This window comes from Corvus cornix, chromosome 6, assembly GCF_000738735.6.
Source record: "Corvus cornix cornix isolate S_Up_H32 chromosome 6, ASM73873v5, whole genome shotgun sequence".
Taxonomy (NCBI): Eukaryota; Metazoa; Chordata; class Aves; order Passeriformes; family Corvidae; genus Corvus; species Corvus cornix.
The window spans coordinates 35,877,260-35,904,006 of NC_046336.1; the positions used below are offsets into that span (position 1 = coordinate 35,877,260).

Sequence of the window (26,747 nt, forward strand, 5' to 3'; positions counted from 1 at the left end):
CCCTGGGGGCATCCATGTCTTCTTACCCAGTGTGACAGAAGGTGACACTGCAAAGCACAGAGGTGTCCCAGTTTGCTTTGCTGCTGGAGGCAGGATCCCTGTCTGCTCCACTTACCTGGGCCAGGTGAGCGTGTACTCGGTGAGTGCTGACAGCCACGCTCTGGGATAGTCATGGAAAACATCCTGAGATCCCCAGGAGAGGAAGTGCCGATGAGCACAGCTCTGGGAACCCCACCTGGATACACTACACCTGATCTTATCAACCTGTTCAGCTCCAGCACAACCACAGCAGTGCTGGGACAAGAGCTGGAGCCTCCAGCTCCTCCAGCACAGCCACGGCATGGAGCCAAGGGAGGAGGTGAATCATCACCACAGTAATAACCACTCAGACTCCCTCTCTGGGAGGGAGAAATCAGCTTGTCAAGAGCAGTTCAGGTTCAGGCTCCTCCTATCCTGCCTGGCACAACAGATTGATAGAGCAAGATACTAAAATTCCTAACTGCAGAACATGGCACAGTTCCACGATCTGGATGTGTTCAGCAGGTACTGTCAAATATAAATTTACACAATCTGCTGTAACTCTGCTTGAACAACCTCTAATCAGGGAAGAAGCCACCAATCTTTTGAAAGATAAAGAACATTTTTAAGGCCTTTCCACACAGACATTTGCAGCTTGTTCCTATCTTTGCTGTGAGTGAGTATGTGGCACTGCACTGATGATCTACGTGTGCACCAACACATGCAACAGCAGCTTTGCCAGCCCTGGATTCGTGGATCTGGGCCAAAAGGGATGAGATGGCAAAATGGGAGAGCACATGTGGACAACAGAGCTGCCTGAAGAGAGAAATCCCTGGTGTCTCTGCAGGGAGCTTTCCTCAGATGTTTGCCTGCTCCTCTTCCCGAGAGGAACGCTAGGATGCGCAGGACAATTAAATTAAATACTGTCCTAGGAAAAAAATAATCCACTAAATCAGGTACTTCTGCAGGAAGCACTGCAAAGATCCCTCTGTTTTGTACAATGGTTCTACCAGAGAAAATATCTTTGCAATTATCACGATGCCTCCCTGCCTGGGAGCAGGGCACTGAAAGTGCAGAAAGTCGGGAGGAACCATGAGGTGTGTGGCCACTTCCAGGCCAGCAGAAGACACTGTGCTGTGATCTGCCTGCTCTGTTTGGGACATCTGAGGTTTGTAGTGTTCTGAACAAAGAGCCATAAGCCTCGTATTTTCCTGGAATTCACAAAATGGCAGACGCCAAGGGAAGCAGCACTGCTGTCTGTGCAAAATGGATCCTTGTTTGGAATCCTGGCATGGTTTGGGTGGGAAGGGACCTCAAAGCCCATCTCATTCCACCCCCTGCCATGGGCAGGGACACCTTCCACTATCCCAGGGTTCTCCAAGCCCCGTCCAACCTGGCCTTTGTGGTCCTTTCATCAGCTGGAAAAGCAAAACCAGTGACACACGTGTATCCTACAAATCCTGGCTTTCATGTGAACAAAACCACTGAATGTCTGTAGCAAGAATACCATCAGTATTATGAAATTTAGTATTTTTTTGAGGAATCCTAGAGGTGAGGCTGGCATCTCATTAACTCTATTCCATGGAATAAAATAAAAATAAAATAAAAATCAGAGACTGGGACAGCCTCAGACAAGTCAACAGATGAATGATCACGTCCTTCAAGGCATTTGTAGCTCCATCTGTTGATTCATAAGCCTGAATCCCTTCATCACCCAAGTAATCCTCACAAAACATAAGCAGGGAGACTCCAGAAGCACTTAACCTGTTTGTAACACAACAGCTCAAACACCTCCTGCAAAAATTAGGGCTTTTCACCTGGGAAGCCAGGTGTTTCACCTCACTGCCACCCCCTGCCATCTCCGCAGAAAAATATCCCAGCCAGCCCCCAAAGCATGTGTAGAGATTACATGAACCACGAGTTTCTGAAGAGACAGCTTGGCTTTCCTAGCAGTTAGGGGGGCATAAACCAAGTGATACCTTGCTTGTGAATATTACTGATGACTCGGGTCCTTTTTACTAGGAGAAAAGCAGCTGTGTAAGTACAACTTGAAGAGGACAATCATAAGCAACGTTAAACAAAGCAGAGTGTGGCAGCTCTGCTGAATAGGCTAAGTTCACCTACCCAGGGGAGGATGGGATTTTTCCTCAAGAAAAATAAAAATAATGAAAGCAGATTAGCAATTAATACAAGAAAACTTACCACTCCCAAAAGCAGGAATGCAGAATAACAGCACTGGAAAACAGCTAAAGATTAGATTAAACCCAGAGTTTTATCGTTTTGGAGGCGGACAGGGTTGCCTTGTGCAGCCAAGGTAATTGCATCAGACAAGGAAGACAAGGTTTGGCACATTCCATAAGAAAGCTCTCACAAGGGAACTGCACTTCCAAGGGAAAGCCTTACTGGGTAAGTTCGAGACAGTTTCTGGGCATTTCATCCTCAGCAGTGTAAGGAATCATGAATTTTCCACCAATTCTGTTCCTTGCAAATATCATTTTTTTTGTCCTATTGCCCATTTTCTCTCCTTGAAAGGCCTTGGAATAAAGGAAGATAAAGACTTGCTCTGATTCTGGCTGGCTGTAAATAGAAAGACAGTCTGGCTGATTTGGGGATGAGGAATAAGGTAAGAACAAGAAGTTCTTCCTCTGGCACAGATGTCAGGGTCTTGGCTTACACATGAAAGGAAGAAAACATCTGCTGTAGGAAACCTTCCAAAATAAATCCCTCTGCCTCTTTTCTCATATATCCAGCTACTGTTCAGTAGTATCTATACACACATACATACATATATATATACACCCCAAAAATCACAGGAAAAGAATCAACAATTTGCAAGCTTTAACAACAGAGCTGATATTTTCTATTAGACACACATTTCATTTAAGCACTTTTTCCTGGAGAAATCAAATTATTCCTGTTAATGTAGGAATCCCATTAGGAACAAAAAAAGGAGCAGACTCTGGTAAAAACTTTTGTTTTATAACACACTTGGCATCTAAACCAGTTAAGAAATAAACTCCAGTTCTGATGTCAGAAGAAAGCGGCTCTAAAACAGCCAGCCAAAGACTTTCCATCCATTCTCACTTTGATGAATTGCTTGTTTATATCCTAGTTAATAAAAGCACATTCCAGCTTAATAAAAGAACATCCATTATAGGAGCAGATGTAAAATTCTAATGCTCAATAATGTCTCAGCCCATACTTACCTTACCTGATAAAGCACATCTTGTGTTATGGATATCTTATTCCAAAGTCTCTCACTGAATTAATGAGTGCAGGGTGTGCAAACTTACTCCTAAATGGTGAGTAATTTTTCCCAGAAGTTAATAACTAAATAATAAACTGCCTGGTCTGCAGCTAATGAATCCAAGGTCGAGCCAGGAACTGGGAGCACGGCTTCAGTGTTTGTTCTGGCTCCAGACCCAGGGTGCCATTCAGCAAATTGAATTTTTAAAATTACAGCATCTATTTTCATAAGGAACAAACCTACAGCCTGAACTGGCCACTGACCACTGCATTCCCAGCTCTTCCCTCTCTCCACCAGGGCTTAACATGCAGCGGATACTTTTCCGAAGAAGACAGGAATTAACTCATTTCTCAGCCCAGCCTGGGCTGGCTGAGAAATTTCCCCAAATTTTCCATGAACGCCACTGACCTCTCCATCCTGGAAGTGCTTCTTGAGCTGTTTCAACATGACAGTGAGCTTCTTGGACTGCACCCCGCTGTATGCCAGCAGCATGCTCCCGAACTGCCGCTCCGTGATCCGCCCCTCCACCGGGTCGTGCCGCTCGAACTGGAAGGGAAAGGAAAACAGGGAGATGAAAACAAGGAGCAGCAGAAAGCTCCAGCCAAGGCATGAAGCATAAAAAAGGCACCATAAAAAATTGACACTGCAGGAAACACTGGTGAAGGAGAAATCCTGATGTGCTCCAATATCTGCTTTCCCCAGGATTGTCTCTCAACGTTGTCCCTACGTGCAATTCCTTGGACAGCTCTTGGGAGAAGCCTTTGTATCTTGTCCTCTCAGTTTCATCCCACAGGACTGAGCTAATGAGGGGTTCCATGGTTGCTCTAAACAGGGACAGTGGTTAATAAACCAAGGAGAAGTCCTGTAAAAGTCTTCTAATTTTACTCTTCTCTGCTCCAAGACCAAGTACCAGTGTCCCAGCAAGGGAAGGTTCATGGATGCCTCCAGACTTCACCCTCCCCAAGTTCTCCTCATCCTCAGACCCTTCCAGTTCCTGACTCTTACAAAAGCTGCTGTGAGGCCCCTGCAGAGCTTCCAAAAAGCCCTTGGGCAGAGAAAGGTTTTCTCCACTAAAGCATCTCTCCTGCAGTAGTTTATCTCCTGACTTTCACTGCAGGGGAGGAGGGAAGAGCTATTCCCCAGCTTGGGAAGGTGCTGGGTTGGAGCACCAGGTCTCTGCCCATTGAATAATGGGGATTACATCCTTTCCTTTTTCCCCACCTCTGTGAATCTACAAACATCAACATTAGACTTCACTCAGTTTCACAGATCTCAGCACTTGGGATCCCTTAGTTGGGATAGATTATATCCCTTCACACTTACCAGGAAACACAAGACCAACACTCCAGCTGATCACAAGCCAGACGATGACATTGAACAACAAAATTAATTTTTATACTCATGGGAAACACTTGGTACCAGTGATTGACATTCTGCTGCCTGCTGAGTTTGCCATTCCTGCCTCAGCCGCTCTTCAGTGCTAATGAATTTTTAATTATTAGCATATCAACCAGATTTTGGCTGCTTTTCCCAGTGGGACACCAAGGAAATCCTGATAAGTGAAGCACCAAGGCTGGAGGGATTTGTATGGGCAACTCTGGCAGGAGGGAGATCCCAAATGGAGAAATTCTGCTCCTCAGCCCCCTTGTGCTTTCACCGGAGTGGTGCCCAGAGTTTTGGGGAAAAGATGGTGGTTTCTACTGTCATCTGATACAGGCTTTGGGGATCACTCATGATGCAAAATGTGGGCCTCTCCCATCCTCCTGTGCTGGGGAAAGGAGAGGGAAAACTCATTTGGAGGAAATGTTCTTCATTAAAAAGCAAAAGTAGTAGTTTCTGCCACGCCTGAAGAATGCAAAGAAGTTTTACAATGCCCCTGGGACACAAAAATTTGCCATTGGTGCTGCTTCAAAAGCAGCACTGATGCTTTCTTCTGCTGTAATATTTCTAATTTCATCCCCAAAGACACAAACCAGCAGTTTTCTACCAACAGCCTTAAAATACCTCCAGTTTTAGCAGAGCTTTAGGTAGCATCTTTAATTAAAGGCTAGGAAACAGGTCCAAATATTTCAAATCAACCTCCTAAGTGGTGACTATGCTCAGAAAATCTCAAGTTGGTGTCTAAAGGCCCATCAACCCCCTCTCCCCCTGCCCTGCATTAAGGATCAGGCACTGGGCAGCTCCACGGGGTAACACAAGCAAGCACAGCTCCCTGCAGATGGGGAAATAAAGAACCAACTCCTTGCAGTACTTTTGGAACTAAACCTTCAGATTGTGGCCAGTTTTGCGCTACCAGATGCAAAAAAGACCAGAAAGGAAAAATTAAAAAGCTTTTCATCTTCATTTTTCTACTGATACACCACACAACTACGTGCAAGAAACAAAACAAAACAAAAGCCTGGAAATGATGGAATTTGTGCTGCTTATTATTTATCTCCCTTTAAAATTAACATCTCTAACATTAAATCAGAACAGTCAGATGCCCACTGTCACATACAGTGGTGCTCATTGCAAAGGTCAGCCCAGAAGGGGGCTGGGAAGTGAGAGCTGGTCCGCATCCAGTTCCCAAATTCCAATATAAGTACCACTGAACTGAGAAGAAGCAACAACATCACGGTGAGGGATCAAGAAAGTTCAAATCTTGCCTCCTAGCTACTGTCAGATGCATTTCAATTAATTACAGAAGGGATAAGCAGGGCATGTCATTCAAAGATGATGTAGACAAATTTCAGGGAGGGAATTCTACTTTTTTTTTTTCTGGTATGTCAGAGATTGTGCTTATCCATGAAGAAACTCGGCTTCCAAGGATTTGTGAGTGGAAACCCATTGATTTCTGATGAAAGAAAACCCCCAGCTACCCCTGACACCCCCCTTTCCCTCCTCCCTGTTGGGAGCAGAGATACATCCATGCTCCTCTACCCTCTGGAATGTCTTCTAGCCAAACACAACTCACCACTTGGAAATGAAGGAGGGTGCAAAGCCTACAGGAATTTTTCTTTCAGTACTCAATACACAGCCTACAAACAGTGTTAAGTGTTAAAATCCTCTGGGAAAAGGCAGGGGAAATAGTGCCATTGCCAGGTAATCACGATTATTTGCCTCCGTGCACAGGATGACACTGTACAGGTTGTTTTTCTGGTCACTCGGGGGGGAAAACAACCCCAAACCCTACAAGGAGGGGACGCAGGGCACAGCACACGGACTCATTAGAGGCAAACGAGTCCTCTGACAGCCTTTCCCTTTCATGGATCCTAGAGAAGGAAAAGCAGGGCCAAAGCACTCCCTGACCCGGCATCGCTGCGACCGCCCAGAGAGGGACGGAGCAGCTCCTGCTCCCAGCATCCCACCAGGACAAACAGAGAGGACGGGGGTGCTGGCCCGTCCCAAACTGCAGCTCCAAAATCTGCCCACGCAGTCGGACAGCGCGGCCAGCACCGCCGGAGCCGCTTCCACTGGCAGCCGCTGGGTGCCAGCAGGATCCCGCATCCGCACAAGGCAAGCGGAATGGGATGTAGCGCTGGCCAGCGCTCTCCTGCCGGCCAGGACACCCGAGGTGCCGAAGAAATTCGCTTGAAATATAAAAGGCCGTGTTTTGAAATTCATTCAAAGCCAACGTGACGTGAAAGGACATCCAAGGCGTTTATGGAACAGTTCACCGGGAACTGTAGTGACAGGACAGGGGGAATGGCTTCAAACTGAAAGAAGGGAGGTTTAGACGGGATATTGGGAAGGAATTGCTCCCTGGGAGGGTGGGCAGGGCCTGGCACAAGGTGCCCAGAGCAGCTGGGGCTGCCCCTGGATCCCTGGCAGTGCCCAAGGCCAGGCTGGACATTGGGGCTTGGAGCAGCCTGGGACAGTGGGAGGTGTCCCTGCCCATGGCAGGGGTGGAATGAGATGAGCTTTAAGATCCCTTCCAACCCAGGCCATTCTGGAATCCTACAGAAAGGGAAGAAGGCAGGAGAAATGGGGCGCAGCCCTTCACTTCACCAGCTTTGCTAGCCCAGTCCCAGCAGCCAGTCCAGATACACAGCAGGGTACTCCCTGATTCTTTGCTATTTAAAAGATTACCCATAACCTTAAACACGTGTTAAATAGTCCCAAACTCCCCCCAAACCTGACAGGATGAGCATATTCCTGCTCCTCTATAAGATGAAATGCCCAGTTTTGTTCAAATAACCCCACTCTCCGTCCTTCTGAGAGAAAAGCTTCCTCATATGAGGAGAGCAGAGGACAAATAAGCAATTTCCCCTGCTTCCACATCTCCTTAATTGCACAACTTTATGGAAAGGCAATACAAGGATCCATCATAAAACAATAGACCCATAATATCTTTTCTTCCTTGCTTCACTGTTGTTTTCCTCCACTAACTCAATCCGCCTTGCCCTGCAGGAAATCAAATCCCAGGCTCTGAGGAGCATCCAGCCCAAACCAATTCAGAGACACCACCACGAGAAACATCCTGGTGGGAAAAAAAAGAACCTGCTGGAGTTTCCTAAATGCAGACACTGGTTTCCTCTCACCTCTCCTTCTGCCAGCAAGGCTCACTGGTGGGTAATGAAGCAGCTCCGACGGCCTCAGGAAAAGGCCAAGTTTGGGTACCACACACATCTCAGGGGAAGGTTTCTCTTCCCAGCTGACTCTCCTTCCTCCTCAATAAATTTGTCATAACCAATAGTATTAACAGGGGAAAACTCTACCAAGAACTCCAATCCTGAAATCCTCTCCAAGGGGAGAATGGGAGTTTAAAAAGCTGCTCAAAAAAGGGGGAGCAGCATTTTGTGATTGCTGCCACCAGACCGAACTGGGCCCAAGAGAGCAACCCCTGCTCTGCAACTGGGGAGGGGACACCAAAGCCCTCAGAGAGGGCTCAGCATCACCAGACAACCACGAGTGGATGTAAAAACCTCCCATGGAAAAGCGGGATAGATTGTGCCCCTCCTTCCCAACCTGGCATTTTTGGGCCAGACACACACTGGGGCTTGTGTCTCTTGCTTTGTTTGCTGGAGAAGAAGTTGGCTAAAATAACCTGCAGGCCCTTCCACTTGGCACAGGCACAAACAGCATTTAGGATCCACCAAATCCCATCGGTGCAAGAAACACCCAGTTGTAACACGACCCAGCACACTGAAAACACAGCTCAGACTTTTCCTAAAGCAATGCCAAAAGGATATACTTCCTATCCTCTTCAAACACTCATATTAGCTAAATATCCAGCTGTATTTTAGCAGGCTCTTAAATTTTTAGGAAGGTTTCCCCTAAAAACCAATCAAACAGTTGATATATTCCCTACAATCTCAAAGCAGGGATCTTAAATAAATAAATGTATGTGTGCCACATTCCTAATTGAGACAGCGAAGAGAAGTACATCTTCAAGGACTTTTGGATGGAGAGAGAAGTGTTGAGGGATGATTTATGAGCTTCTTTCTGCTGGTTAAAAAAAACATCCATAGGAGAAATATTGCTAATACTAATTCTGTCGGGTTTAGGGGTAGTTGAAAAAGGTGACCTGTTCCCAGAGCTGCTCTGTGCATAATAAGGAATCAAAAGGGTCTGGGAAATAATGATTTGTAGGGTAATGATGACCCTTTAAAGTGGTATTTGCTCAAAGCTTTATTTGACAGGCTGTAATACATTATTTATCTGCAAACTACTGCAGCACTGGCTCTGTTTACTGTTCTGGAGAAGGAGGCTGCCAGGATCTCTTGTCAAGTTGCATATACAACTATGACAGGAAGAAAAAGAAAGGGGAAAACACTATATATTTCCCTAAATCTCAGCAACCTCGTCTGTCCAAAAAAATTTAATGTATTTGTGAGTAAGCTGAAGTGTTTGCACAGGCACCAAATTACTGCCAAAAAAAAAGAAAGGCAGAAGTTTCTAAAGGGTTTTTGTCTGGGAAGATTGAAGATTTAAAACACTGATTTTTTGGGGGGGGATATTTATGCTGAAAGGTTTCTTCTGTGGACATGGATCTGAAGCACTGGGTTTTGCAAGATGAAGCTCAGCCTGCTCTGGACACAGCCTACAAAGAGCCCCCGGGTGTAATTACTGCATTATTTGATAAAACCCCCTCAAAGACACAGCTCTAAAGATGATCAGAGCTGCCAACAGCAGGGGGAATGAAAATGGGAAGGAGGAAATGCCAAACCCAGCCTGGACCATCGCTTCTCTTTATCTTAAAAAATAATAAAGAAATCAAAGAAATGGGAGCTATTTTCACACGGGGAAAATCCAATCTTCCAAACGCTTTCCCTGTTGGCACTTTCCCCCCTCTGCCTAAGTGAATATGTAGCAGCCAGGTTAAAAACGTCCATCTGTCAGCAGCAGTGCAATCCCAGCAGACCTGATGTTGGAGAGAAGCTTTGGAGATTTCATTGACCTTGGCAAGCCACTGCTGCCTGCAAGGGGGAAAAAACTCATTCCCATCACCAGCCACTCGTTCCGCTTTAACGAGCAATTAAAGAAAGGTTATGTAAAGATGGCTGCACTTGAACTTCAGCCCCATGAATGAAAATATCTTCCTGCAGGCTCTGAAGAGATCTGTGTTTTGAAATTCTGAGCAGCGAGGGAACGACAGGAAGGAAACCTAAAGAAAAGGAATCAGTAATGCTAAGGAAAAAGGACGTGTCTGATAAATTGAAGGGACAGAGAGGGGGAAGAGTTGAGCAGCCTCCTCTCATGTCTGCTCTCCAGAGCTGGCTCTGTTACTGCCATTCCTGCCCTTGACAATGCTCCTGGTACCAAGGAACAGAGCAGTTCTTCCATCCCACATGCTCCCTGAATAAAGAGGAAAGTTCAGAAGCAGAACAAACTCCCAGCCCTCCTGCAGGAAAACACACAGGACAGTGGAGCTGCAATTACCCGAGTGAAGCCATTACTCTGAAAAATACCAATATTCAAGTCTCCATGGAACTGCTGTACACAGTTTTATTAAGAAATACAACTCCCTCACTGCCTGTTAAGAGTTTCTGCTGTTCTGCTTGACCTTGGTGCTCGATTTCCCAAGAAGAGTAAGTTTGCAGGAGTTTAATTCAGCCTAGCAGGGAAAAGGGTCCTGCTCCCAAGTCCTTCCTGCATCAGCAGAAGCAAAGCCAGGGCCAAAGCACAGCCAGCCATGTGTGGAGGTGCAGAACAGCTCTGAATTCAGAACCTCAAAGGGGAGAAAGAGCAAGAAGACTGAGGTGTCTGTTCATCCAGAAGAAGGAGGAGGCAGAAGTCAGGTACCTGCTACAAGAACACGTTCACACAGACATCCCCAACCTCCTGCCCACCAACTTTCCACACTCCCTGGCTGTCGGTTAACTTGGTTGTGCACACATGAATAGAGCAGCATCTGTGCTAAATATCTTACATCTTCTAATTCATGGACTCTGACACAAACCTTCACACACTCCTGTGGCAAGGTAATGAATCCAACTAGCACTCCTGGGGCTTTATTTGCAGGGGTCCCGCACAAGGCTCTGCTGCACTGCCGAGCTCGGCAGCGGATTTACACACCCTTCATAAACCAAAGGAGCCTGTTGGTACAGAGCAAAGCCTTCCACTGCTGCTAATGAGCCAATAAATAGAATTTCCAATAAAATCCTCCACGGCTTCCCCTGCAGAACCACTGCATCAACCACACTGAAGTCACCCGGTTCAAATACAAGCAAGGCAGCAGCGGGTGTTTTCTCACAAGGTGGTTGCCCCATGAAGCCTCCATCCCAAACAAGAGGATGGCACAGCTGCTCCTCTATGTTCCAGCCTATCCCAGCCATGCTCACAAGCAGCTGCAGCACATGTCCTGCCACACCATGCCAGCCTCACTGGCACACTCTTGGACCACTGGATATTTTGGTGACCAGTGACAGGACCCAAGGGAATAGCCTGAAGTTGTGTCAGGAGAAGTTTAGGCTGGATATTGGGAAAAGGTTCTTCCCCCAGAGGGTGGTCAGGCACTGAACAGGCTCTTCAGGGAATGGGCACGGCCCCAAGGCCGCCAGAGCTCCAGGAGCGTTTGGACAATGCTCTCAGGCACAGGGTGGGATTGTTGGGGTGTCTGTGCAGGGCCAGGAGTTGGACTCCATGATCCTTGTGGGTCTCTTCCAACTCGGGTTCCAACTCTTCCAACTGTGATTTCACAGCTGACATGCAGATGCTTGATATGCTCTTATAATCCTGGGGCCCCCCAAACCACCCCAAAGACTCTTCCTCTGCCTTTCAGAGTGAGGCACTGGGAAGGTTTGATTTCTCTGGTGCAAATTTCCTCCCTTGGATTAGGGAGGAATCACTTAGGAACAGCATTTGTGGCATCTTCTGACTGAGGCCAGAAGCCCAGCCTTCGGTAACTCACCCGTGACAGCGAACCCCCACCCACCAGCACTCCCCCTGCTTAATGGAAGAAGGGACTGGAATTCAACCTGCCTTGGATTTCAGCTAAACTTTCCCTGGTGCACACTTAGGCATTTCATTACCTGCTCTGCTGTTCCTGATTGATGAAAATAACTTGTCTCAGACTCCTTTATGGTGACTCCTCGTGTTTACTCAGACAGTTACATCTCCCTTCTGTCTTTCCTTTAAGCTGCACACGCCATGGCCTCATAACTTATCCCTATTCTCAGATTTTTTTTTCCGTAATAATGTTCCACTCTGAATTCTTCCCAAGTCTTTGGCTGACACTGGACAAGAACTGAATGCCAGCTTTTCCCCAAACCTGAGATAGTGCAGTCAACCTGAAAGCTTCACGTGACCCTCTCCACTCACATGCCAAGACAAAAGCAGGCTGCCAGCTCTGAATGCCATCAAAACCAGGATGAGCTGTCCAGATCACTTCCACTGCCTGCCTAGAAATTCCCAGATTACATATGTATATGCTGGACTGTGCCTCCTTAACTAACTACAGAGTTCCCTGATATGAAACTATTCACAGCAGTTGAATGATCCCACTTTTAACTGGAGATGCCAGAAAATTCTGTCACCCACCACACTTCTATGGCTATCCACCAAAGGCAGGGACATCAGCCTCATTTCTGTTCCCTAAACTTCTAACACATGAAATGCAGAAGAAGGAATATGCAGGTCTGTGGGGTCTCCTGGTAACTCCCCTCTCCTTGGCACCAAATGCATTGTGGCTTTGTCCATCTCTGACTTCAGCAAGTACTTCTGGAGGGCAAAATCCTCCATATCCAGATCCTCTTTTCCTCCAGAGCTGTTTAAAGGTTATTGGTTATCAACATACGTTTTATCTAGTCAGGGCATGACAACAGTGACACAGACACATCACTCATCCTCTGGGATAAACAGAGGACTCACGGGCACGCTTCAGGCTTTCTGTATTTAGCCATCGGCCCATCCTCCTCTCCTTCCCCTGCAGCCAGGTCAGGAAATCACTAACAAAGAACCCAAACAACTTTTCTGTCTGTCATTAACTGCCCCACTGAAGAGGCAATTCCACCAGTGCTGGTTTGGCTTTTCAGATGTAAGGATCATGTGAAGGAAGAGAAAGCAAGTCTGGGACTAAAGCAGGAGGTACAGAACTAGGTGTAGAACTGACAAAGCTATGTAAGTATACAAAATCCATTACAGGACTGCTGAAAAGGCAGAATTTGTAAGGAAGAAGAGAAAATGTTACATTCCCCATCATTGTTCCCACAGGGGCCAGGTCAGTGGTGAGGCTGAAGTGAGAGGATCAGCAGGTAAAGGACAACTTTGAGAGACAACACAGCTAATCATGACAGAGACTGTCATAAAGGTGACTTAAAATAAAAATAAAAATGTCTTGTATAAGTTCAATAGCAAATTGACCTCTAAAAAGTCAGCGTTTTGGGTCCTTCCTTACAAAGCTCAGCTAATCTGACACTGTCAGACCTCATTTTTCAGGCTACTCAAAACAATTTATTTAAGTTACTCATTTTTCCCCTAAATGACTGCAGCAGAAACAAAGAAATGTGACTCATTACTGCAAACTTTGTTGCCTATGTTAACAAATCACTGAAAACCTGTATTGCTCTGCCAGCCCATATAAAAACAAGGCAGAATCCCAAAAAATCTTGAGTAAGCTGGTAACAACAGAGCAATTTTTAACACCTGGTACAGGATTACTCAGATACCAACTACCCCAACAACGGGACTCAGAAGAGAATGGCAATTGCAGACTCAAGTGATTACCCTAGAACCCAACTGAGCAGCATCAGAAATGCCTTCTGAAAGCAGAGTATTTGTTAAGACAGGCCTGAGATCCCAAAGGATCCAGGACTTCCTAATCAAGTGTGTACAGGTGGAAGAGCATCCATCACCCCTTCTTCATAAAAACCAAACCAGGCAGCAACTGTATTGGCATTGACCATGAAAACAGGAACTTCCAGGATAAAGAAGCTACTCCCACATCTCAGGACAGACACAGAAAATAAGGAATTTTCCGTATGACAGCAATGATGTACCTTTGCCATATTCTTACAGAATCCCATTTTACTTTGCCTGGAAGACATTTTTCTTGGGAGGGACATTGGGGCACCCTTAATCCTTGGGTAAGATGACAAAATATGGAGATTAAATCAGTGCTATCAGCAGGTTGTGGGTTGCCTTGCAGGGGTGACAAAGGCATGGAGAACAAAAGGGCTCACACATCTCTTCTAAAGGCACTTCCAGAATCCTAAAATATTTAGGCTGGAAGAGCCCCACAGGCTGGCTGGGACTCTTTTGGTCCACCAAGGACACAGGAATATCTGGGACAGGCACTAACAAGCAGAAATTGCATAAACGATGATGTCAAGTCCTATTCATCTTCCAGACTCACAGAGATCTTCCTCTCCAAACCAAAAAAAGAGCCCGACACCACCTGTCCCAAGGGGACACAGCTGCAGAGCCTGGCCAGACAAACTTGTCACTGTTTGTCAAGATAAGCCACTCTGGCTGTAGGCATGAAGGCAAGGCAGTGGGAATGCAGCAAGGAAAAGGTGAGGACCTTTTGCTGGGCTGGTTCCTGGGGCTCAGCCTTAGCTAAGCAGGGCCACCCCATAACCCAAAAAACTGACCACAGCTTCCTCCAAGTAGCCAAACCCCAAAGAGTTGCCATAAGGCATTAAAAGCTTCTCCTCTACCTCTGGTTGTGGTTACTTTCCTCATCCTTTCCTTCCTGCAACTGAGTTGACTGCTGAGTCTCCATAAAATGACTGAAAATACACTTGCATCAAAAAAGAAAACAAGCAGAAGAGAAGAAAACACCAGGCCATGGTTACTTAAACCTGCTGTCAGCACTTCAGCCATTAGGAATCTTGAAATGCTCAGGGCTTTGCCTGATTTAATTCCTCTGTGAGAGTTTCTGCTGAATCTTAGCAAGAAATATGCATGGATATTTTGACCAAAAAAAAAAAAAAGAACCAAAATCAGTAAGAGGAAAGATAAAGTGGGTTCAGATAGTCAGAAACTATTGTTCCCCCTTCAGTCAGCAGAAAACAGCTCTCAAGTGTATGAACTGCAGAAATGCCTGGATCCTGGGCTGAAAGGAAAACAGCTTTTAAAAAAGGTTTTTCTTAAAGTAGATTTCTTTTGGAAGAGACAAAGCCAGCATCCCAGTTTGAGAACAGAGGCTCTGGGTCACTCAGGGGCTGCAGCTGCCCCAGGAGATTTTCATTTCCCCAAGGACTTCCCTGGAGCTCTGAACATGAACAAAAACTGGGTTTCAAATCAACATCCCAGCTTCAGACCATGCTCCAGTTTTACTGAGCCAGCAAAGGACGAGTAGATGAGGGAACAAGGTTTCAGCTGAGCACCACTTCTCACGTCTTCCTGATTCACATGGGTCAGGGTAAACCTTCTCTTCTCAAGAGACATCTCCTCACCAATTAGCACATTTTTTAAGCAGCTGAGTTCATTAGGGCACTCCATGGGAAAGGAACAACACAAACCCACCAGACACTCCTACAAAAAGCTCCTTAACTGTGAACAAACACATCAAATGTGAAGCAGGGAGAAAAGGTGGGAGATCATGTCAAAAGAGACAAAAGCTGAAGAGGAGAGAAGCCAACGCTGAGGACAGAAATAGGCCTGTTTTGCCTAAATCAATGAGAGCTACGAACACGAAAATCAGGGCTTTAGGACCATGAACTCAGGGAAAAGTTAAGTTTGGCAGAACAGACCCATCAATGTTTCAGTGGAAATGAGTATCAGGAATGCCAAGCACAGCCTGGTGCTGTGCTCAAGGGTGCTGGCAGGGAGTCAGTAACGATGCCTTTATGATATTCAATAACTTACCCAGACATAAATATCTTTTACTGTCCCCCAGTTAATAACTAACCTGTTAGAAAAGCAACTACTATTAGCCAGGAAGACACACAGTTGATTGAAATCATTAAAAACTAAATTGTCACAGGAGGAAAAGAAGAGTAAGTACCATGAAACTGAAAAAAAAAAACCCCATTGCTTCTTAATGAAGGAAGTGGGGACCCATGGAGGGAGCACAGGGTCAGGGACACTTCAGTGCCCGCCCCTGGAGTGAATATGGCAGTGGAAAGCCAGAGGATAGAATTATCTCTGTTACTCTTACCTTTACATTCAAGTTACAGCTTATGTTTCTTCACCTTAAAAAGTATTTTACTCGTTTCAATTTGCAGAGGCACTGAGGAACTGACCCAGTTCACAAAGAACATTGTCTTCAAGCAGCCTATTCCCCCTGCAAAGGCAGGGCCACACCACCTGCTTTAATGACCATGAAATGAAGGCAGTGACCGGGGCAGTTGCCTTCACAAAAATAAAATAAGCAGTCCTTGGGTCAGTTTCTTACTTGGATTTGTAAACTCCAAGTAAAAAAGGGAATAAATTCAGTTTAAAATTGAAATGACTGACTTGATAAGAACTTAATAAAATGCTGATCACACAACCTGAGCATGTGAGCAATAATACACCAGACTGCAGCGACAGAGCTCTGAATACCCTTCTCTTAATAGGCTGGGGGGATTTTGTACACAAATCCCGATTTCCAATGCAAATAAAAGCCTGGCTTTGCTCAAGCCAGGTTGAACCCTGGAGCCTGATGCACTGATGGGCACCATTTCCAACTGAATCAGCCCTACTTGGGAGCTGAGACACAGACCAACAAGTCCCCTGTTGCTATCCTTGTACTGATGTTACACAAAAGAGCCAAATTTTGAAGGGTGATGCTTAAATTTAGGTCATGTGACTAGGAGCAGGAGGCTGAGAGCTGTTGTTAAAAGTCAGGGTAATGCAAATTAAAAAGGAGACTAAATTCAGAAGAGATGAACAATATCTCTTATAAAACATGTTAATCCAGGACTGAACAACAGATGTCACATAATGGAGACCACCTATTTAGCAGGATTCAAACAAGGCTTGAACACTTACCCAGCAGAAACATTCAGAACAATGAAGCAAACAGAAAAGGTGGGGACAAAAGCAGAGATGAAGAGTTTTGGGGATGTTATAAAACCTGGTTCTTCAGGGCACAGCTCACTGATTAGGACCGAGACAAACCTTCCTCAGCAAGGTTGCAACAGGCCACTCACAACTGCTGTTGTTTTTTCCTTCAATCATCTCAACCATCTCCATCAGCAGTGCCAAGGCAACAGCCAGGCATCTAGAGGGACACACACCCGGGATGTGCTGGCTGCTCCAACTCCACAAGAGCTGGAGATGTTCCTTGGGGAGTGCCCCAGGCACTGAAACGCTCATCATGAATTTAAGAGGTTGGATCTGTGAGTCACAGCTGGAGGAATTCCCCCTGTACCCTTCCCAGGCTCGTGCCCCTTCCTGCAGCACAGCCAGTGCTGCACTGCCCTCCCCTGTGCAAGAAAACCACCCCAAACCTCGAGCTTCAGAATGTCGTGCTGCAGCTTGCGCTGGAAGTCCAGGAAGTGCGAGATGGTCAGCTTGCCCTTCAGGTCAGCCCCGAAGAAGTAGGTGGTGAGGGCGGAGTTGAAGCCGGTTTTGAGGGTGTTGCCGGTGGTGGAGCGGTCCCGGTGGCGCATGCCCATGCTGGTTTGGGAACGGATGATGCTCTGCACCTAAAAACAACACGGGCAACGTCACAATCAAAACCATACCAGCCAAGTACCAGTATGAAGTACTCCATGCTCAGCTGTGGCATCCTCCTTTCTTTTCCTCCTAAAACAATTCTCAAAAGACACAACAATTCAAAACTTTGGCTGAACTTAAGAGAGTCAAAGAATGATTCGGGCTGGAAGTGACCTTAAAGACCGTCTAGGTTCCAAAACCCTTCCATAGGCAGGGACACTTTCCACTAGACCAGGTTGCTCCAAGCCCTGTCCAGCCTGGCCTTGAACACCTCCAAGGATGAGGAGTCCACAACATCTCTGGCCAACCCAGGGTTTGTTTTTTTCCAGTCCACTTTAAAGAAAGAAGAGAATCAAGTGCTTAAAATGAGTTTAGGGAAACAATTCACCCAGTCTGCAGATAAACATTCTAGTGCTGATCCTACCCCTGGTCAGCAGAGCAGCTTCTTCCCAGCAAAACCCCAGGAGGTGAGAAAGCTGCACCAATCGTGGGGAAGAAAAAACTCCTTGAATGTTTTAGAGCTTCCACTCCTTTACAGCCCATCCCTGTAAGCTCACACCAACCCCAGTTAGCTCACAACACATTTCCTTCCCACTTGTGCACAAATCCTGGGGTTTCCAACCCAAGGGCACCCTCTCCTTGCTGCCTGCTGCTCTCTGTCACAGCTGGAAGTTCCTCCATCCCTGGGGCTATCCCACCCAGCACAAAAGTCTCTTCAAAAAAACTTCCCTCCCCCACAAAAGATGCCAAAAAGTTGACCTTGAAGGATGTGACAGCCTGAAAATCCAAGAATGTGTTATTTTAAGGGTTCTGTGCAAATTGAAGGGGGCAGCCAAGCGAAATGCAGTCATCTCCTCTCTCCACCCTCAAATACCTCACTGAACTATCCAAGTCGATCTGAGTGATTATTGCTGGGATATGAGAAGCCAGGCTTATTCTCTGTGTAGTAACTGATCTCTTCCAACAAGGCAGCAAAAGGATTCATATTAAGGACAACAAGTTTGAAAAAGGAGGGGGGGAAAAAAGCCACCTGACAACAGAGGCTTCCCAAAGCTCCAGCAAACACCGCTGCTTTGCCATCAGCCTCTTCCCCCTGCCGACAAAAGTTGGAAGGGAGGCAGAAAAGCAGCTGCCAAGAGCTCCAGCTGTCACAAGGACGCCAGAACCTCCTCACTGAGGTATTCAGCATGTTCAACTTTTTCCTAATGAGAGAGTGAGTGCTGGAACAGCCCCAAAGGGGATGCTCTGGAGGAAAATGCTGTGCTGTTGCTGCTGGGTTCACCTTGCTGGAAACCCTGCATCTGAGCCAGAGACTGCTGGCTGTTCTTCTGCCACAAGGAAAATCAAGAGGAAAAAAGTACAGAAAAGAGGTTTTGAGGCTTTTTGGTCCCCATGATGTGAGGAAGGGTGTGAGGTGACCTAATTGTGGCATTCAGTGCCAGAAGGGAGCCTGCAAGAAATATGGAGAGAGACTATTTACAAGGGGTAATGGCTTCACACTGCAAGAAAGGAGCTTTAGACTAGATATATAGAGGAAATTCTTCTCTGTGTGGGTGGTGAGGCCACAGCACAGGGTGCCCAGAGCAGCTGTGGCTGCCCCATCCCTGGAAGTGTTCAAGGACAAGCTGGACAGAACTTGGAGCCACCTGGGATAGTGGAAGGTGTCCTTCCCCATGGCAGGGGGTTGGAAGGAGATGATCTTTAAGGTCCCTCCCAACCCAAACCATCCAGGAATTCTCTTATATTTGCACTGTAAACAGCAGCTCCTTAGTTTGCTTTGTGCTCCTCTGTTAACTGTGAGCTCTGCATGCAGCACATTTCGGAGACAAATATTTATAAACTGTCTGAAGCAAGGCAATTTATGTCCAGCTTGGAAAACTGCCCCTGTTCCTACACGAGTGTTTACCACACTGCTGACTGCTCCACAGAGCAGCTTTTCCTGGGTGTTATTTATATGGAATCCTATGGCTCTCTCTTCCTCTCCCATCTCTAACAAGTGTCAGACAGATTGAAAATCCACCTGGGGGCACTGGAGCCAAAATGATTTAACCAGTCCCTGTTTTGGGTAATCCTTTTAATGCCCAGAAAGGCAGGCACCACTGCAAGGAGCTGCCCTCACACACACCTCATCAATTGTACAAGGATGTGGAGCCCTGAGATGCTCCGCTGTTTTTTGTTCCTATTTCAGACTGTTTGTGATGTTTCATCTTTTGTACCAGATGAGGGGGAAAAAATCAATTAAAATAGTTAAAGACTCAAAGAGAAATCACCAGTAACACTGCCTGCAAGTTCACTACTTTTCAGCCAGCTTTTATTTAAAAATAGAAGAGCAAACTAACAATTTACATGCCAAGGGATGAAGAATTGAAGACAATACTGATGCAGGCACCACATTATTCAGGACTAAGCACTAACCACCTGCCCCAACTGGATAAAAAACCTGAAAGTCTTCAGCAAGGCCTGAATAAATTCAGTATTTTTTAATTAGGTAGTTAAAGCCTCCAACTTAGTCACATATTAGCTAAATTACTGAAGTAATTTTCTTTCCTGATGAGGTTTTCAAATATCAGTGAGAAGAGGGACCTGCTGTTGGCTGCCTCCAAAGACCATGTGTGAGGGAGGGGTAGGAAGTTCATTCTCACATGCTCACAGCCAGCAGGGATGGAATGATGCTTCCCTGATAATCCTTTTCTTCCCCTTCTTATGCCACCCATTCTCCCCAAAATGATGTTGCTCTTTTAAACTGCTGCATAATCCCCTGAGAGGGCCAGTTCCAGCTGCTCCTGCCAGGTAAGATTTACAAGACAGAGCTGCAAACCCTGCCATCCTTCATGCTCCTCCTGAGGCATTTCCATAAGGAGTGAAAAAGAGGATTTTTCATCTAAACAATTGTTTGTAATGTTACATGTGTGCATAACGGGATGTATGTGCCTCCCACTGGAGCTCTGCTTGTTCTTGCAGCAATTCAGTATCTTCACAGGTATCTTCTCATTTTCCAAAACATCTCCTTCATCCTGTGACTCTCAAGCTCTGGAAGATCAGCCTTCACCCAAATATTCTGATGCTAACCAGGAACTTTATTCCTTTCTATACAGGCACTGACGCATGTAACCAGCTTAACAAAAATACCGTCCCCTTCCTAAGGGCTTTTAAGTGACTTAATGCACGTATAACTTTCCCTGGCCTACTGGATGACTTCAAATCATTTATTCAATTTTGTACCTTCATCTTCACAGTGATTAGGAAACATTCATCCTGTAGAAATGTTCCTTTTTCATTTTACACGGCTCTAATAAAAAAGCCAAACATGACACCTGTGTTAGCACCTTGGCGTCACTGCATTTTTAGTAGGAGGTTAATCATTCTCTGCTCTTCTTAAATTCATCTATCTCCATAACTGATTTCATTCTAGAACATTACAACTACCATAAATCACCTTTTGGACTGTTCAATATGATCACATAGCTGCAGTGGAGTGCTATCTCCATGCACTATGCAGATAGAAGGAAGAACAGCAATTTTTACTTGGGGAAAGGAAGGAAAGGAAGGAAAATGAACAAAACCCCACGTTTACATTTCAAGCTGTCAAGTGAAGTGATACCAGACTGCAGATAAACACACTCCAGTCTCCTCATAGTCCAAAGTGTGCATCTAAAACCCTGTACTTACCCAGATATATTCCATGGCTCTGGAGCAAGCTCGTGATGATGACATCATACATACAAATAATAATTTAAGGAGGATGACAGCAAAAGATTAGAAGGGGAGGGTAATTCAACAGACCTCCTTTGCCAATAGTTCCTTCCCACTTATAGCAAGTGCCCCAAGCACGACCTTGCAGAGACTCTTCTGCAGTTAATTACTCATTGAGCCAACTGATGAGTAAGAATCTGTCCCTCGATTCTCCAGGGCTGCTTTGTTCTCAGCTATCACTTTGTAAGTGCATTTAAATTTCCTTTTATGAATAGCACACACAGGTGATTCAGGATGTGATTTCAGGATGTTTATAAGTTCCCAATATCTTAAGGCTAGAAATAGACAAGAAAAATCACACTCTTCTGCCTGGGGAGGGCAAATCTTTTCCCCACTGACAGCTCGAGCCTTCAATCTATTCTCAGTCAGACACAACCACAAATCACAGCTTATAGGAGGAGCTCACCAGTATCAGACATGAAGGCTGAACTCATTAAAAAACCCTCAGCAAAGTTCCTGTTGATGAAGCCTTGTAAGAAGTAGAGGACTAATGAAAATATGCTCTCAATAACACGTTTTTGGATTACACTAGAATAAGTGGATAAATTCTCCTCTGAAGCAGACTTACCTTGGCTATTCTCTGAAGACAAATAAAATTAAGGAATGCAGTAGAAGCTGTGAAGGAAGTAGGCTCAAAATCCCACTATATCAGTAGAGTGAAAAAAAGTTCTTTGCCTACTTTGAAGGTGACTTTTTGTAAGGGAATGTTACAGAATCATAGAACGGTCTGGGTTGGAAGGGACCTTAAAGCTCATCCAGTTCCACCCCCTGCCATAGGCAGAGACACCTTCCACTAGACCAGGTTGCTCCAAGCCCCACCCAGCCTGGCCTTGAACGTTGGTGACAAAATCACAGGAAACCTGAGTTTGTACTGATGGTTGCTCTGGTTGAATGAAAAACTTTGTCTTGAAATACTCAGTTTAAAGAAACAAACAGCAGGCACTGAAGCAACACGGCAGAACACAGAAGGGAAAGGTGTAAACCAGCACTAAGCACTAACATAAAAGGCAGTAACATCACAGAGGAATGCTGTGCTTATGGCTACGATGCCACAGCACTGATTGTTCAACTTGCCTGCTCAAACTCCTCCATGTCCACCTCGCCATCACCGTTCAGATCAAACATCTTGAAGGCGATTTCAAAATTCCTCTGGGGAGCTATATAAAAGAAACAACAACAAAACACAAAAACCAGTTAACAAAGATACAAAAGCTCAATTAAAAAAAAGGCACAAGTTCTGAATGACTTTATCCAAAAGTAATTTGTCTAATTCTTGCAATTTTAGCAAGGAAATGCATCTCTTAGGAGCCTCTAGCTATGAGCTTCACGGTGCTCCTTTTACCAAAGGTCTTGGTAAGACCTAACAAGGAGTTGAGAGGAGGAGATATTTCTAGAACATTTATTCTATTTACAGGTGGAAAAAGCTGGAAAGCAAGATGCCATCTGATATTTCTAATGACAGTTAACAGAAAATGATGCTGCAGCAAGAGCTCCAGCCCGTTCCATACAGTCGAACACTGGTTTGGCCAGAGGATGTTCCTCAGGCACTGCACTCTCTGTGCTTCCCATGGGTGAGGAGCAGACCTGGAATTTGGGCAGCTCTCAGCTCTTGCCTCACTGTACAAATTTAAACAAATCATGACCACCCTTGTCTCAGCCCAGTCATGACACTGAGATAAGGCGTGGGCAGGAGCTCATGAGCTGAGATGCTGCCGTACCTCATTTTCCATTGCATTTAGTCTGTGCTGTCACGGTTTATTTAGTCAGAACTCTGCAAAAGCATCACTTCCCAGCCAACCACGCTCTTTTCCCTGCATCCCACCACAGAATTTCAGTACATTTCCATTTTGGGCTCTGTAACCCATGACCGTTTGAAGCTACAATGCAGCGCCACAATTTTTTCCCAAATTAAGTTAATATAGGAGGATTTATCATGCTCTGCTACTTTTAAATACACACCTCCTACAGGAATTATGGTGTTTGCTGGGATTTCTAGGGAATCCTCTGGGCTATAACTAATGTGAAGGCTGTCGTCCTAAATGATCAGTTAAAATGTAGCTCCTTTTTTCATTTCCCACCCAAATCCAGTGTGGATCACTGGTGAGGTTCAGCCCTCTGTAACCTCATCTGTGCAATCAACTTCTAATATTTCTTGTGGATGCTCAAAGAGTAATGAGTCTGTGGGAAGGCACTTCCCAAATGGGGGCGGGAGGGGGGAGACAAAGAGGAGTCACTCAGACAAAAGGAAATTAATATGGAATTAACTGAACTGGATTTTGGATGTTAGTCACAGCTCCAGCTCAAAACTTCTACACTGTGTTTTCCCCTTGCTGTAGTAACTATTAGCACTTTATCTGGAAAGGATTCAGCAGACAGGTCAATGAGACCCCTTTTCCCAAACACTTTGTGCCCAAAATAGATGAATAAGGGCATTGGGGCTGATGCAGGGACAGCCTGTCACTGCCTGCCTGATATACACAGCACACGTGGTCCTGCTTTTATCATCCCCGCACTTCCAATTTCCCCCTGCCACTTACTCGGGCTTGGAATTCCAGACACCACGTGCAGGAGCAATGTCTCCTGTGACCACAGGCACGGCCAGCTGCACGTGGTGGGTCATCCCCCCTTCCACCCACATCCCTGCTGTGCCTCCACACAGCCCCTCCCTCCTGCCTGCTGGGATGGGGAGACCTTCACTCGCTGTCCCTTGTTAACTCAGCGTTAATTGACCTGGGGACAGCCAGTCCCCAGCACTACTTTCATAATCTCCCCAATGATACATCTAATTTAAGGGATTAAGCCTCCTCTGTTCCATCCAGCATCTCCAGTGATTAATTTACCATTTTCTTGAAGAGCAACAAGCTTCCAACTCCCCCCTTAATATTTCAGTAACACGTGCAATTTTATTCTCCTTAATTGCAAGTGCTGCACGAAAGCCTGGAGGAAATTTCTTATTATTAGCCCCAAAATCTGGCACTTCGTGGAGAGATGTTTCCTCTAGGAAGAAGAGGAGGAACAGACAAAACTCTCATTTAGTTACAAGGTTCTAGATAAAGAGCAGACAACACATCTTTCTTACCCCATTGCCTCTGCCAGGGTACATGATATTTACTTAAAGACTGGAAAATCTGTTACTCCTTGTGAAAAACTGTCACAGGTTCAGGGTTTTTTCCCTCCTTTTTTAAAGGAAATATATAATACCACATCCCATTTCTACAGACACATGGTGAACAGAGCCAAATACTCACTTGTCCCTCACAAGGGCCATTTCTCTCCTTTTCCATCTCTAAATACACATTTCCAGGAGCAGTGTATCAAAGCCCCAGAGGAGAACACCACCTCCAAAATTAAAATGAGCAGTTCAGCATCAAAAATCTGCAGGGTCAGATTTTCTAAGGACAGGGAAGGGTGGCTTTAAATTGGCAAATTCAATTACTTCATTCCTTCAGCTAATAAATGCCATGGCTGGTTTCTCCCTTTGATCTACATATCCAGCTCCAATTACCTGTAATGACACTTCAATCCAAACAGCGTGACCCTGAGCCAGGGGAACCAGAGGGCACTGAAGACAATTAGCTCATCCCACTCCTGCTCAGGAAGGAATGGCCATTAGAGATTTACATCCCTGATGTCCAGGACTGGATTTATGGGGCCTGGGTGAGATGATTTCTGCCTTTCCCCTTGGCTGACCAGGATTTATGTGGGAAGAGTTGCCCTGACAGCAGCCAGTCTCACTGTGCCCACCTTGCCCATTACATCAGCCTGCACAGCCTCCATTTCCCTTCCTCTTCCTGCACTTATATCCTTCAAACTTACAGGCCATAAAAGCAGCAGACACCAGACTGCCCAGCTAAATGCAGCCCTTCCCCCGCTCTTTTGTTTTGCCCCCCAGTTTTACCATTCCCAACTGCAGCGTCTCTAAATTTCCCCGCTGCCTCCTTAATTAAGATGCCTCCAAGCAAACCCAACATTCCTCCTGCAGTGGTTTCCAAAGCCATTTAAAGGGCTGTTTGGTATTCATATGGCATGATGCCTGTCCTGATGGGGGAAAACCACCTGTGGATTTTCCCCAAGTGCTCTGCTGCATTCTCAGCTCTCTCTGATTGTGTGAGCTGTCTCCTCACCATCCTTTCTGACATTATTAAAAATCAAGACTATTTCATTGCGACTGATATCCCTTGGGCAACAAGGCAGAAACTGGTCAGGGCAACTGCAGCTTCTTTTTTAGCTTTATTTCTATCTTTAGACCTTCACGAGGATCCTCCAAATCATTAACATGGAAGCATGGAATGGTTTGGGTTCACAGGGACCTCAGAAATCACCTATTTCCAACCCCTGCCATGGACAGGGACACCTTCCATTAGGCCAACATGAGTGAAAACATGGTACTGGAGCCCACACCACTATCAGTGAATTCCTAGCTTGGAGATATATGGAAAGATCAGGTTGAAGTGATCCTTTGGATCCATAATCCCACCAGCTCTCCACGCTAAGTTGTTTTTTCAACTAACCCATGAATTAGTGCAAAGGGCAATTAACATTTTTTTTGATTCATTTGTTCCAATCAAATATTTGGGGACAGAAAGAGAGCAAGAAAAGCAGAAGCCAAACACAGGAATGTTAGAGGGATAAGTGACCTCCACCACACAACAGATAGCAAGCAGCAGCACTGACCACATGGAAAAAACCCACTCGGATCCATCAGGGTAAAGCCCCCGGGAAGCTCTGAGGGATGAGACCAGTTGATCAGGCATCTTTAAGCCAATTATGCCATTTTAAACTATTTTCAATTATTTAATGGACCGATTTGCAGCACTCAATTGCTCTTTACTGCCCTGTACTCTCAGCAGAAGCAACGCACTCTGAAAGACATTAAAAGCTTGCTGGTGAGAGAGGCCACATTTCCCTGGTTTTGTGCTCAGTTGTGATCTTCTCTTTCCTAAAATCTCAACATTCCACCCTTGGAGACACCTCTCAGCACATCTTCCCCTCTGATCTCCAGCAGAGGAACTGCATTCTAGGAAAGTACAGTTTTAACACGCTTTTGGAGAATACCTGCTGCTTCGTTCTCTCAGAGCTGGGAATTTCTTTGCCAAAGCAGGGTGATTTTTTGGTGATGTTACTTAGAGGAAGTAAAACTTTTGGCTACCCCTTTGGAAACACTGGAATATCTCATCTTTTGGTGGGAATTTAAACACAAAGCAGCTCATGGACTCCCAAGGCTTAATAACTCCCCAAGAAATTCCAGTGTGGGAAGAAAGATCAAGAATTCAGCTGGGAAAAATCAGTCATTTGGAGTTAAATATCTTCTGGTTGCTTCTTTCCCATTTATCCTGAAATTAAGAAAAATAGATGTGCAAAGGCCACAGCAGCCTGAATCAATCCCAAATTAACGCAGTCCTCCTGAAGCAGAGACAGCTATCCATAGAATACAGATGGCTGAGCCTCAGCTGCAGTAAATATAGGGAAAAAAACCCATTAAACTTAATGTTGCAGATATTTTCCTTTCAAATTATGCCACTATTTCAGAAAATGAATCCAAATCACACCAAGTTGGTGGTTTTTTAATGTTAATCAATCCAGAAATGTAAGTAACAGGCAGCTAAAAAACTGAGCCCACAGTATAGAGACTGGGCCACAACATCATCAGTTCTAAAGGAAAAATGGGTTATTTCTTCTCACAAAGAAGGATCAGCATTAACTCTGAAGTAACACAAGTGCA

General features: G+C 45.5%; 1 protein-coding gene across 1 annotated transcript in view; it reads right to left on the reverse strand.

Moving 5' to 3' along the window:
- Positions 1–26,747, reverse strand: part of MICU1 (mitochondrial calcium uptake 1) — an 84,726-nt gene that overhangs the window by 8,121 nt on the left and 49,858 nt on the right. Inside the window, 3 exon segments of the mRNA XM_039554419.1 lie at positions 3,674–3,811; positions 17,065–17,262; positions 22,100–22,182. Of these exon segments, the coding sequence (XP_039410353.1) occupies positions 3,674–3,811; positions 17,065–17,262; positions 22,100–22,182 (419 nt within the window).